This window comes from Dermacentor albipictus, chromosome 1 (genome assembly GCF_038994185.2).
Source record: "Dermacentor albipictus isolate Rhodes 1998 colony chromosome 1, USDA_Dalb.pri_finalv2, whole genome shotgun sequence".
NCBI classification, from domain to species: Eukaryota; Metazoa; Arthropoda; class Arachnida; order Ixodida; family Ixodidae; genus Dermacentor; species Dermacentor albipictus.
This window is the reverse complement of record NC_091821.1, coordinates 155,289,423-155,303,615: the sequence shown is the minus strand read 5'-3', so window position 1 is coordinate 155,303,615 and position 14,193 is coordinate 155,289,423. Positions and strand designations below refer to the sequence as shown.

The following is a 14,193-nucleotide window of genomic DNA, read 5'->3' as shown; positions in this document are numbered from 1 at the left end:
AGCAAACTTCCCGCGATGGCTTCTTGCTAATCACTTCTCCGACCATTGGCATGTTTTCGTCACAGCCTTGCTGTCTTTATCGTGTGGCCTTACTAGTGGCGTTTTATTGGGAGTCTGCAACCAAAGTTGTGGTTTGGTGCCGTGGGGACAACTTTGTTCACCGTCGCTATGTTTTCAGCATCAAAAACAGGATAATGCACTAAGAACTGAGTAGCACTTCATATGGTGTTGGAAATTTCGTTTGTCTTTTACATTGGCCCTAGGGGTAGGAGATTGTTCTACTTGGAAGTCTGAAAAATCAGTTAGCAACTGCGTTTGACATGTTCACAACCGGTATACATACATCTTGAGCCGCCGGTACGACGTAGGTCAAACTGGCAACGTCGCTCGTGTACTTCAGTTAGCTACTGGTGCAGCTAGTAGCGACTGTGATACTGACTTTTCTAGATGGCGTTAGCTATGTACCATATTTATTGTTTTCAGTTACAAACTGATATGTTTTTCAACATCCTCAAATCTAAGCTGACCCTAGAGTTTGGTATATTATTGTTTGAAAAAGACTATCGGCCTAGATTCAAATAAATAGGATAACTGTGTAGTCGCTATACAACATCGCGTCTGTAGCGATCGTGGTTTTGTCTGCAATTGTTGCATCAAACAGTAGTTTTGTTTTGACTAAGTGCGTGTGTTGGCCGCGTGGCTTAAGGACCACAAGGCTGCCATCCATGTTCACGTCAATAGCGGCCGCGGCTCCGGCCGCAGCGGTTGCGGCAAACAATATTTTCGTTTTAACTCTGTGCAAAGCTGTCGAGGATGAAGCGCACCGGCTAAATCGCAATAAATGGATGACCTGTTGGCTACCAGCCCACTGGCTAAAAAATAATTGAGATGTGCGCGCGGCAGTGAAAAGCGTATCTCCGATAAAGACTCGCACAGCAGCTGCACTGTGAAGGAAGTTGTGAGGCCTTTGCCACTGTGAGATGACAAGGATTGCAGGTTCTGCACTGCTTTTGTGCAAAATAGAAACAGTATTTGCTGATTCACTCAGTAAATAAAAGCATGTTGATGTAGTGAGCATTTGTTTATTGTTTTCTTGATACCCTCAATAATTAGACATTCGTTTAATTCGGACATTTCTTTCAATCCCATGAAATCCGAATAAATGAGGTTTTACTGTATCCATGTTATATTAAAGGGCCCCTGAAACGGTTCGGACAAATTTTGTAGATGCGTAGGGTGCACCTAAAGTTAATCATTCACACCGAAGTGTCTCATATTAAGAGAGCTACAGACAATTGCAAGTTACCCTCCTCCATAGTCATGCATTTTCTCCTCAACTTGTTCGCCGAGTGATCGGGGCTAAGCTCCGCTTTCACTGGCTCTACGTCATGATGGCACGTCATGTCGTCGACTTCCGGTTCTCTAGGGGCAAGCTCGCAAAGCCTCTCCAAACTCTCCGCCAGCTGCTTGGCAGTCAACCCCAAGCGAGAGCTATCGAAGCAGCGTGCATTGCGAGCATTCTGTCGCAGCGCCGAACGTGTCTAGTATTGTGGTAACCACAGGCGAGCTGGGCATTTCGACGGATGCGTGGAGGCATAAATTCAAGCTGATGAAGGAACTTTAGCTAGATGTACGTGAGCGGCCTGATCAGTCTGCATGGTCCAGCCACCTGTTGGCGCAGAGCTTAACCAGCCAAACAAGCGCTAATATTGCTCTAACCAAGTGTAAAACATTTTAAGCATGTACAAAAACAATGTGCTAACAATTACACTCCTGTGAAAAATTTACACCAGCAGCAAAAAAGAATACATTTCGTGACTGCTGCTGTGTGTGGTTGAGCTCTGTTCCATCAGGTGGCTGCACCACGCAGACCATTCACATTGCGCTTCTGCACATCCCCTGAAACGACACGGTCAAACGGCCAGGCCCTGTCCCCTTGTGCTTGCGTTTACCCTAATACTAGACTCGCGAAACGCTATTGCGTTAGTAATCTTCTGGTGTAAAGTGACGGCCTCAAACAGGCAAATCCTGGCGCTGATCGGATAGCGGTAGTCCGATGTGCTGCAGCCAGTCCGCTCGTCTGCTGCCTTGCAGAGGGACACGATGTTGCAGCTTGACATATTGTCAGTCACTACGTTTGCATTCCACAACGCAACAAAGTCGAACCATAGTGCTCGCGAAAAGGCTGAGACCGACTCTGACCACGGAGCTCTCGTCAAAATGGAGCACATTGTAACACAAGCAGACGACGCTTGCTGTGTGCCGGAAGTGCTTAAGTATAGTGAGAAATTGTTATTGTGCATTCTCTTTCTGTTATTCTTTTTATAGAAACAAATTAACTCCCATTCGAACTATTATGAACAACATTTGTTCACCATAACGGTGGAAAAATGATCAATGACGCGCCCTGGGCAGCAAATCGGATAGCTCACCCTATTGACGTCAATTGGGCGATTTACATCATATGGGAGGGGCGGCTGATGGCAAGCAAGGGCTGCGATCGGCAGTGATGTACATTTTTAAAGCCTTATAATAAATTACAGGCTTTACGCGGAGCACTTAGATGCGTCAATTAATGATCAGAAGTACCTACTCTAACGACTCGGTACGTTTGTACAAAATCGTCAAAAACGTTTCGGGTCCCTTTAAGGTTTGACTATTCTGTTGATATAGATGGTGCATCTGCTTCTTTCTTTAACATGTTTCCTTATGATTACAGCTCATTGACACCATGGCCCTCCACCTTCCTCCAGAAAAGCTGCTGCCTCCTCTGGTGGGTTCCCTGTTTTTGTGAACTCTTGAGACTGAAAATACGTTGGTGAAATTAGATGTCGATAAGAATTAATAGCGACCCACATTAGCTATACCAACACATGCACCAAGTGATGGGCAGTTAACGTATGGTGTAGAATTTTTCAAACATTGTATTCTCAGTCCATACGTTATCAGTAGAACAGCGAGCAAATACATCAGCTATGTTTTGAACGGTGTAGTGTCTGAGTTGCTCAAAGTGATCAGTTTCTCAATCAAAACTTTCTGAACCGGTGGATAAAATGAAGCAGATATGTCACCTGGCCACAAAATTGCCAGATTTGTTGCCCCTTGAATTTTTTTCTTCAGGCCTATGTGAAGAAAGAAGTTTTTGCATCCAAACCCACAACCTACCTTGACGACTGTGCATGCGCATGCTCACACACGCATGCACACTATATGTGACCAAGCAAGCGTTTACTGTCGGGCACTTTTTTATAGTATTAACTTAAACAGTCGAAAAGGCTGCAGTCATTGTTTCCTATTATATGGCGGGCACACAGAAGTAGTGAAGTCTGTGGAGGCGAGGGACTTTCGGCCTAAGGAACAGGGCATAATGCGATGTGCTGCCAAGCAAAGCTCTTGACAAGGTCAGCCGTGCAGCTAGTGACAATTGTTGTCTGGATACATCAGTGACAGAGGCAAGCTCTGCAAGGCAGACTCACTACTTAAAAATAAAGAATTGGTTGGCTAGTGTAATACAGACCATGCTGACATTTCTCGCACATGGGGTTTCATAAGCTTCCTAGGCACTCAGTTCTAGTTTTCCATGGGAAAAAGTGAGGTTTCCTCATGCTACAGGGCTTAGAGGAAGGGCTTTTCATGTATTTTGAATATTGATGCCACAACAAATCATCAGTAGCAGCAAACCCTGAATTGTCAAACGCTGCCAAATTGCAAGGATTTCCATGTATTTTGAATACTGATACCACAGCAAATCATCTGCAGCAGCAAACCTTAAATTGTTAAAAGCTGTCAAACTGCAGTAATTAAAAATTGACATATCTTAAAAAAACTAGAACTGATCAGATCTTTTTGGATGTCCATCGATTCCAGTATTCTGGTATCAAAAAAAAAATTATTTTTTTATTGCTCTTTAGGAACTTCTGGCAATCTTGAATCTACAAATGCACCTGGTATATAAAAACGCTGCTCCTTGGGCAGTAAGGTAGCTTGGACATTGTGTGCCACTCGGCAATTTTATGTCATGTTTTGGTAATATCCATTTCCATTTATCTTGGTGCTTCCTTTGTCAGCTTGGTAAAGATTCATTGTTCAAAGTATATGCTGCACTTCAAATACCTTGTCACCTTCTGAGGTGCTGCCAGTCAAACATACACGCCTTACATGTGATAGAGCATTCCTAAAAACCCTGTTATACGCTGTCATTTCCACTGTGCTAGTGATGATCCACTTAGCTTAGATCATCACTATTACACCATGATAAGGTAGTCAAACACTACATCTCTCCAAGGATGACCAGCAAGTGTTGCCATGTTGTCTTAGTCTCCTATCGTGAGGGAAAGCCATCTTACAGGTTTTGCAGTTGTTATTCTTTGCAAAAGACATTACCTGTACACCATGATGTGAAGGAATGGATGCCAATTAGAAAGCCAGTGAACAGCCTTGGTACTTTGCTCAACCTGCTAATCTGCTACATGTATCATTTGCACCTGTTGCAAGATCTTTTCTGCTGTGCTTCAGCTTAATTGTTTTAACATTGAAGTTGCTGGACACAGTTAAGTAATGTCCATTAAATAAGGGGTGTGTTTTTCTCTGCTTTTCTTTTTGTGCATGTATATGACACATGAATTTTTAACAAGATTCTTCAAAAAAGCAGTTCTCCTTCATAACAGAAACTCCTGCTCAAAATATAGCAGTTCTACTGCCCCCAGAGCTGATCCAAAAGCAATAGAGGCAGTTTTCACTTATGCATTCACAGAAGGCTGCTTTACTTTGCAGTGTAAACAACAATCGGTCCAGATGTTTATATCTACGTAGCATTACTGTCACACCTACGGCACTTCTATTGTGTCTGGATGTTTTTTCTGCTAAGTGATAGCTATAGTAAGTGTGTTGCACTGGAAGCTTTGCATTCACATGCCATACACAGCAGTGGTGCTGATAGGACTGTGCATGTTGCAAGTTTTCAGATTATAAAGAGAACTGAAATCCATTTTGTTTAAATAATGCTATAGCATTTGAAGAAATTTGTAGTTTGCTACAGGGCCATATGTGGGTGTCAGTTGACATGCAAGCTGGGTTAAATTATTTGGAAGTTCAAACTATTTCTTATTCAAGTACGAGTTGTTCAAATTTTTTGCATACTTACCTGACCTGTTAGTTTTCAAATTCAAAAGTCAAATGTTCCCGCTATTGTAGGTATGGTGCATGAAAGGTTGCTTTTGAAGTGCTTGCCAGGTCCTAATTAACTTTGGATGGCTAATTAGCAGCACTATTGTAACTTTGCCAAATGCAGTGAAATCCTGATAATTACAAATCTCTTAATTCCAATTGAAGGATAATTCAAACTAGTACCCTGTTGGTCCTGAAAGAGTCCTATTTACTTGAATAGTGAAAAACTCCAGCGAATTCAAACTCCAGAAACTGCATGACCGTTACTTCTAACAAGATCTCTCACTCCCAGGCACCGCTTTTTGAACAGACCCGAGCCAAAGGCAAAGGTTCAATCGTAAAAATGGTGAGGAATGACGTGCAGGAAGCCGAAACCAAACCGGAGCAAGCAGAGCAATGCACACCCTCCTTTCCCATTCGGCTTGAAAGGAGCAAGAAAGAGACCCCAGCGCATGCACACCACATTCACTTATGACCCCACCTCCTCTCCTCCTAGCGCTCACTCGATCAGATAGTCTCCAACATGGCCATGTGGGAGTACAGCAAGCGTCAAGCTACCATCCTTCTCGGCTCACCCTCGCACATTTTTTCTCACACCCACAGCAAATGGAGCGCGAGGCATGATCTTATCAGACTTGAACTTTAAAGGAACGTGGGCTTCTTCCGGCACATGTCATGGCACGCTGATGGAGGAACTTTTTCAGTGCCAGACGCAGTGATGGCTTTGGTTTTGAGCTCTGTACCGCACCATTGATCAGGCACTGTATTTTAAGGGGCTCTCCTTAGTTGAACTACGTTTTATTCAAATAAATTTACGGTTCTCTTGGAGTTTGAATTAACGAGGTTCTACTGTATCACTGTTACACATTACCTTCAAGTGAAACCTTAACGTTAGTACCATCATAACAAATTGAAACACAATAAAGAAAGGGCAAATTGTATTACCGCTTATGCATAATTATTCAACAGTGCAGCTTGACATTCACCACTTGGCTAGTTCCTAAGCATGTTGTAATTCCAAAACAACATATAAACGCTTGAATCATGCCGCTGTCAAAAATTCTGGTCTGCTGATTTTGACTTTTTCTATAATGGTGCAAGGCATAACCAACTATGCTTGCTTAGGAAAACTTTCGTATGGAAATTGAGGGAAACTGCAGCATATTGTTGCACAAAATGAAAAATAAAAACACCCAGCAGCCATCTCCACTTTCTGTCATCTTGTTGCTTGCACAAGATCCAGGCACCTTTCATGGCACAGATGACTTGTACGTCGAGGATTGGACCTCGTGGTATGAGCATGTCAGCAAACAGAACAGGGGGAACGATATGCTTATGCTGGCAAATTTAGTATTTTATCTAAAAGGAATCGCGCGCGTCTGGTACGAGACGCATGAGAACGACCTGGCCAGCTGGGACCTATGCAAAAAAAAACTGAATGACTTGTTTGGCTAGCCCTTGGGTTGTCAGCTAGCCACTAAAAAAGAACTTGACTCGCAAGCAGACATTGACTGAATCATGCATTTCATATATTCAGGATATTTAGTGCTTTGCCATAAAGTTGACAATGTCTGAAGCGAACAGGATCGGGCACATCCTCAAAGGTATCGCTGATGACGCATTCAACCTCTTGGTATGCAGGAACTGTGCTACTGTGGATGCTATTGTCAAAGTGTGTCGGTGATTTGAACATGCAAAATTCTGCTGTATTACCCAGCAATTCACCAAACTCCCCAGTACTACGGCATCATCATCATGCAAAGTACCACCACTTACTTTGCAATCACCAGCTTCGGACACTTTGACATGTATCATTCGTCGTGAAATAAAAACAGTGAGCCCCTCTTGTGCCCATTGTCTCAACTGCCAACCAGCCTATGGTTTCCTTGATTCAAGCCGTTACCAGAATGTCACTAATCTAGGATTCTCCTCTGTCGGCACTGTGAACGCTCCAAACACCGACCACATTCCGCTGTTCCATTCCACCCCACTGAGTAGAGGACACCAGATCGACCGCCCAATAAGTATTGCGTGCCCTCGAGTTGGGCACATTGCACGGCACTGCTGGAGCCACCAGACCTCGCCGACTGGTTGGAGCACCCAAAATCCTCATGCTGAAGACTATTCCCATACAACACCATCGCGGTCTCTGTCTCTTCTTCATTAGTGCCAGCCTAATGCTGCAGTCTTCTGCTGCCTCGCAGCAATAGATGTGCCTTGTGCAGTTGATCCTGTATATACTGAACTCAAAGGGGATCGTAATATAATTTGATATACTGATAGTTTGAAATATAACATATGCCTATCTCAAGCTTATCTGATATCTCCACACGTCTTGGGACAGTTTCCTGAGATCGTTAAAAGCAGGAACTTATTTATTTGCTTCTCCAAGGCCGAGTCAAATGCACAAAAGTTGTCTTATTTATTGTTCATGAACAGTGCAAGTCGCTCGCGCGGCGGAATGGTTTTTGATATATCCCAGTAACAACATTGACGTCCTACGTATATCCTATAGACAACCACTGCCAGAACATGGAAGTCTTGGGGATATGTTGAATACGTCCTGCAGACATGCCTTAGATGTTTGTTTGGCTGCACTTTTCATGTCATGGGGCCATGCCGCATACATTTAACAAACAAATGCCAGGGCCTTTTGCACAGTGTTTGCTATAATATCAATTACGGTTGCAGCATACAAAGTGTTACGATACAACGGGCAGAGCACCCGCACATCAAGAACAATTTGTAAAAGCAATAACGTCAGAAAATTTGTAAAGGGTGACGTACACACAAGCTGCAGACATGATGAATTCAGATTTTAATTCTGACACGCGAGGAAACATAATTCTTTTACAAGGAAACTCGGACGAAGCCTCAATTAGTGGAAAAGTATTCACATGTATGCTGAAAAAGGTCCTTGTAGGATAACCTTAGGACATCCATGGTAGGATATCTAAAACAGGTCCGTGTGCGATATCCTTGCGGCATTGTGGCAGGATATCCAAAACTGGATGTTTGGTGGATGTCCTATTTGTGTTTGAAACAGTGGACGGACATAGGGACATGATTCGGATGTCCTACGGATAATGTGTTTTCACTATAGGTACTGATCACAATGCTAACCTTAAAACCCTGCATCACCCGGGCGTGAAACTGTAGTGTGCCTTGCATGCATCAAAATGCTTGTTGCACATTTTTATTCAAGATAAGATAGAAATAGATGCACTGTGGAAGCAAGACTAGCCTGTATCGATACATGCCCCGCTGCCATCAGCAACTTGTACTGCGAGTTGCACGTAACAGTGCCCGGCCGCATATCCATTACAATACCAACCATGTACTGTTTAAGTGGCTGATCGTCATACATGAGCAACGAGCCAGGCAGACCATTGTGTCGTATTTTAACGTGATAGCGTTAAGGAGCCCGTGTCGCAGAAAATCCGGTGTCTGATGTTGTTTCGGCTAAAAGATTTTCGAACCACCCATACCCAGGTCCTCCATGTGACACCAGGAATTTACTAAACTAATTGAATTTCTAGAACTAAAATACGTGGAAAAATGGTAAACTGCGAGTTACAACCTACAGACATGATAGCTCTCGGCTTGTAATTTAACTGAAAACATAATTCTGTTACGTGAAAACTCAGAGAAACCCCTTTTCTAGCGTTTCTACAATTCACAGACTGGCCGCAGCATCTGCCATTTGCGCGTGCCGGCACGCCCGGTTCCTTGCAGTACCTCCAGCTGGCACTCACCACTGCCGCATCGAGCCCACGCAAGAGGCTGTGTTTCTACCATAAAGTCCAACATCGTGCATAGCGTTCACGGCCAGCATTTCCCAGTAAACATTACGGTTACATACGCTCCAGTTGCCGGGAAGCGTGAGAAGCAGTCAGGGATCTTTGAATGCTATCGCATTCCACTCTTAAAGGTGAAGCTTAAGCATCCTCCAAATTTTTGGAGCCCACTTCCTGTTAATATCAGTCATTCTTACTTCTCAACGGCCAAAAAAATCTGCATGTCTCTCGCATGCCGCTCAGTGCTTCAACACCTCGTGACCGGTATGTCCCTTCATTCTCGGCCTCTGGTCCCGTCATCAGGGACTGCCAATACTATGTACACGCTGTTAGTTTCGAAAGTTGCTTTCAGCTTGCAGAACAGCCAAGTTCGTTCCCACTTACATGTAAGCGAGCGAGCACAAATGCAACGCCTTGAGCGTTGACCTGCGGATCACACAGCGATGACTCTTGCACGCCGCCGGCGCAATGGTCTTTCCACAAAGTGCAGATGTGGCGTGTGGTGGTTTTGTTAAATTCAAACTGTAATGTAAAGATCCATCCAAATGGAGGTAGGGGTTGGATTCGTTTTGGCCGCTCACAGAGTCCTAAAGTGCCATTTGCGGAAAGCCCTTATTTACAAAACAAACCCAGCAGCACAGCATCTCTAGTTAAGCATGCCATCCCCAGCGCCCACTCAATGAAAAGATTGAGTGTCATCCACACTTTGTTGTGGAACGTTTATCAGACCAGGAGACCTTTTGTGTTTTTGAAGCATAATGGCAATCTACTCTTGCCAATAATGAACGGTCACAGTTAGCGTGAGCCATCTATATGTGCAGCGAGCAAAACTGAGGGCACCCTGCTCACTTTTCCTCCATGGCAAGTACTGCCCATTAGATTCAATTTGTTGCTTGACAGCATCTGCCAAAACAGGGCTGTTTCAAATTTGTCGGGATTAAATATTTCCGATGACATTAGAAGAGATTGCGTCTCCATTAGGAGAAGAGTACTTGCATGAGCACGGTGCATTGCAGCGTTCGTTATATCAAATGGGGTGGTGAACGAGAGTTTGATGTACACGTAGTACACTACAATACTTTTGCATGGGATTTTCGAGAGGATTTTACAATGTTATGATATAGACAGTAATTCGATATATTCGAGTTATATATAACCAGGATCAACTATATTTGCCTCACAAGCAAGTTGCCTTATATGCCTTACATTACCTTCACAATTTCTTCTGTAGTTGTTTAAATTACACTACTAATTTGTTGTTTCTGCTTTGCCTCAATATTTAGAATGTTCAGTATGAAATAAACTAAACAGATCTGATTTAACAGTACTGTTTCCCACTAGATTTCACCTCTGAAAACAATGTAGAATAATCTTTTTTTTTTTTCCCTGTACTCTCGCTTGGCAAACTAACGAGAGAAAGAAAAGGGAAAGGGGGGCATGATTTTTCATCATAAAATAGAGGCAGAATAAAATACTTTTTTCAGTGCTATACTTATTTCTTCTGTGGCTAAAAATTATTCCACATGTTGTAAGTGTTTATTGAGGTGTCTGCATTATTCCAACTGGCACTAATGGTTCTGATTCTTTGGTGAAATGCAGTTTCAGCATGTTGACAAGTATGTGAAAAGTGAAAAGGCCTCCCAAAGACGGGCTGCCTATCTTGCCATTGCTGTGATTGCTGAGGGGTGCTCAGAAGCCATTCGACAAAAGTGAGTGGGAATTTTGTTGTTTAGGGAGCCGTGGATGAATAATTTGTGTATCTACATGCATTTGTGGGTAGGCAACAGAGTTTTGACCAGTCTGCCCAACATACTTGTTTCTATATTTAACAAATTTTTACCGTAGGATTTAGGAATACCACATACATGATCAATAATTGTGATATTCTACCTCTGAAGAACGAAGCTCCCAACACATTTGGTTGTTTGACGTTAGTAGCAAATGGAACATTCTAGGTGCTGTGCTAGAACCATACCATTATCATGTTTTAAATCAATGCACCATTGTCCCTCTCTAGTTAATATATATAAACTAAACATATGACTTGGAGTTTAGTTATTTTGAAGGAACCCAAACCACTCTGTGCATGAAATTTATTTTTTACTGGTGCTTACAGGGCATAAATATTGTAAATATTGTCCTTTAAGAACTTTAAAGAGCCTCTAAACCACCATCAGCTCAAAAATGAGTTATATAGCGGCTTCATGTGTACTAGTCTGCAATGAACATACAACCAAAAGAGTTTTTTTAAGTGGTGCAGTAATAGCAAGGTTACAGGCATTTGACAAATGACCATGTGGCTACTGCAGTTTCCTACTCGCCGCATCCTCGTGTCATACTCTCACCAACTTCATGCTGCACAGGGAAAGCTACAGGTGGCATAACCACACCAGAAGAAAGGCTCCTTCATTGTCTGCCATTAATCACCCTCCATGAGGCACTGACTGAATAGAAGCTTTGTAAAAGGTTCAGTGGCCCACAATGGCCAGATCCCCCTCCATTCTCTAAACACACAGTCGGCACTTGTCCAACCATTCGACACCGTTTACCGCTGGTGACATTATCTGGAGCACCCTGTTGACATCACCATGCTCCGAAAAGCACCGGAAAGGCCAGGAGAGGAGCACAGGATTGTGCTTTTAATTTGTGATGTCCCCGCAGCACATAACACTGCCACATTCGCTGAAGATGATCACCACAGCATTCTGTATACGATGCACCTGTTTATTTGAAATGCATTAAAAAAAAAATTTCAGAGTTGGTTTAGGTTAATGTAATGTAATTGCCAAATTACTTAACACTCATATACTAGTACATAGAAGAAAAGAGCATACACAGCCTGTTGTCATTTTGTTTGACGCTGTTCATGCTTCAAGATGATGAACCAACAAGCCCAAATTCTGATACATTTGAAAGGCTCACCATATTGAAGTAACTGGGTGCAGTGTGCTTTGGCTGTCATATTCTTACCACAGAGGATATCCTTACCTAATGTGACTTCGACTGAAGGCAATATGAAGGATGCTCATCCACGTGAATACTTACACCTGCTCATGGTTCCTGCTCTGCCCTGCCTTGCTTTTTTATTCTCTTTGTATGCTAAAAGCCTTTTTCAATTTCTGACCACGACACGCTCTCATGATAACTTCTTCCATTTTTTGAAAAATATTTCTCCCCTAGAATAAATTGCCTTAGGATGCATGATACCAAGAAAAGAGGCCAACACATCTGTTTAGCATACAAAAGCGTCTTTTTAATAAAAAAAATCTAAGCTTAGCTGATTGAAAACTGAAACTTAAGTCAGCCCTGTAAAACTTGCAGTTACGCGTGCATGTTGCATTCATTGTTATACATGTATAGTACAGTAGAACTTCGTTGATACGATGCCATATCGTACGATTTCTCGGCGCCCTTGTTCATGATTGAGAACACAAAGAATGACTCAGTACGGTTACGCTTCTTTTTTTCTTTTTTATTTCTCCCCCCCCCCCCCCAGTTAATATGTTTCTAAAAAACACAATCTTCACCAATGTTCAGTACATTGCCAAACTGCAACCATATATTTTTGCTGGTTGTTAGGTCCCATGTGAACAAAAAAGGTCTGATGCACGCCCAATCGGGAGCATTAGATGCCCTCCATGGCATCTTACCCGCAGTACACGCACTCGGTTTCCTCTTCCAGTACCTGCAAATCGTTTCGCGGGTCATTACACTGACACTCTCGCCATGAACCCTAAAGTGACGGCAACAAGCTACAGCAATGATCAACAAATTTCTCCATCGCGGAGGGCTATCTGTTGCTGTCACTTGTCACGTCGCCAGTTCTTGGCCAGCCAGAAAATTTCACTTGTCGCCTGGTAGTCTGCACGGCAGCTTCCACCGGGGACTGTGTGATTGCATAACATGGCAGCAAACAGTTTGTCCACTTCCATCTGAATTCTCTCTGGCAAATTTCTGTCTGCTGTAACCAGCGCGGCGGCACGGCAGTTCTCCGGAAAAACTTCACCCTCCCAGTATCCTAGGTCACCCCAGCACGGTTTGGTCCAATCAGAAACGCTGGCGCAAAATCGGACCATAAATGGGCATAACCGTCTCATGCATGCACCTGGAAGTGCCCGGCTCCAACTTGTCACGTCTGCAGACAGGGAGAAGGTGTGAGTGCCTGAAGGAAGAGTAGGCACCGCTGGTACACACACTCGCACGTACACGGCTCGCAAGACTTCCAACACTCGCGTCTTGGCGAGTCGTCGGCTCCTCCATAACGCCTCATGCTTCCTGGCCCTTTGGCGCCATCTGCAAAGGTCTTCCTATGCCTGATTTCGAATATCTCTGCGCTTTGCACTCGCTAACAGTTGCCACACATGCGAAGTGTAACATTAGCTATGGTGAAAATTAATGTACATGCTGAGCAGCTTGTGTGAACAATTCTTTTTAAACCTGTATCGGGATTTTGGTTGAATAGTCTGATCGCATCATTGCGGATCCTGTCATTGTATTTTTCGTGATTTTTATTTTTTACTCATACCAAGCGCACTGCTACTAATAATTTCATCTATTAATTCTGCTAGTGTTCTCTATTGTATAAATTACTTGATTGTCCTTTTTTTTTGTATTTATATGTATGCCCTCCCTGCAATGATCTCTTGTGAGATTGGCAGTATTCCTAAATGAATAAACGCTACGCGACTTTCGTCCTCCTGCTTGAGCACATTCACTCCACGCTCTTTTCACTGCAGGAAAGGAAATATTTTTTCACCCTTAGCCCGCCTAGCAACGAGGATTGAGCGGAAGAGCCATTTGCACAATAAATGCCGAGAACACGACAAAACTGTATGAATTACAGCAATGTGGTATAGTGCAAGTTTCGCAGGGTTGGAGATAGTGACCTGGCTTCCTAACACTTTCGACGAGCAGCAGACAGCCGACTCAACGCAACAAAAGAAAAATAAATGAAACACAAATATGCTCCTGAAATGCACAAATATAACATGATTTGAGCAGGTTAACAGTGCTCTCTGTTTGTTTCTCAAGTATTACACAATATTAAAATATGGCGAAAACACATGCAAAAGCTTCAGAACTTATTATTTAATGTCTCAACTTGTGTAACTATATGCAAGCTGCTCCACACCTACCGAGCAAGCGCAGAAACTGGGAGGGCGAGTGTCAAGTGACAAGAGGAAGCACGGCCGCAAGGCGTTTGGGATGAGGAGATAGGTCTCTGTGCTTA

The 14,193-nt window shown here is 43.3% G+C and overlaps 1 protein-coding gene across 1 annotated transcript in view; it reads left to right on the top strand.

Annotated features, from left to right (window-relative positions):
• The window catches only part of LOC139051003 (importin-4-like), a 113,796-nt gene that overhangs the window by 40,175 nt on the left and 59,428 nt on the right, over positions 1-14,193 (top strand). The window contains exons 12-13 of the mRNA XM_070527983.1: positions 2,720-2,773; positions 10,563-10,672. Coding sequence (XP_070384084.1) covers positions 2,720-2,773; positions 10,563-10,672 — 164 coding nt within the window. The remainder of the gene's footprint in view (positions 1-2,719; positions 2,774-10,562; positions 10,673-14,193) is intronic.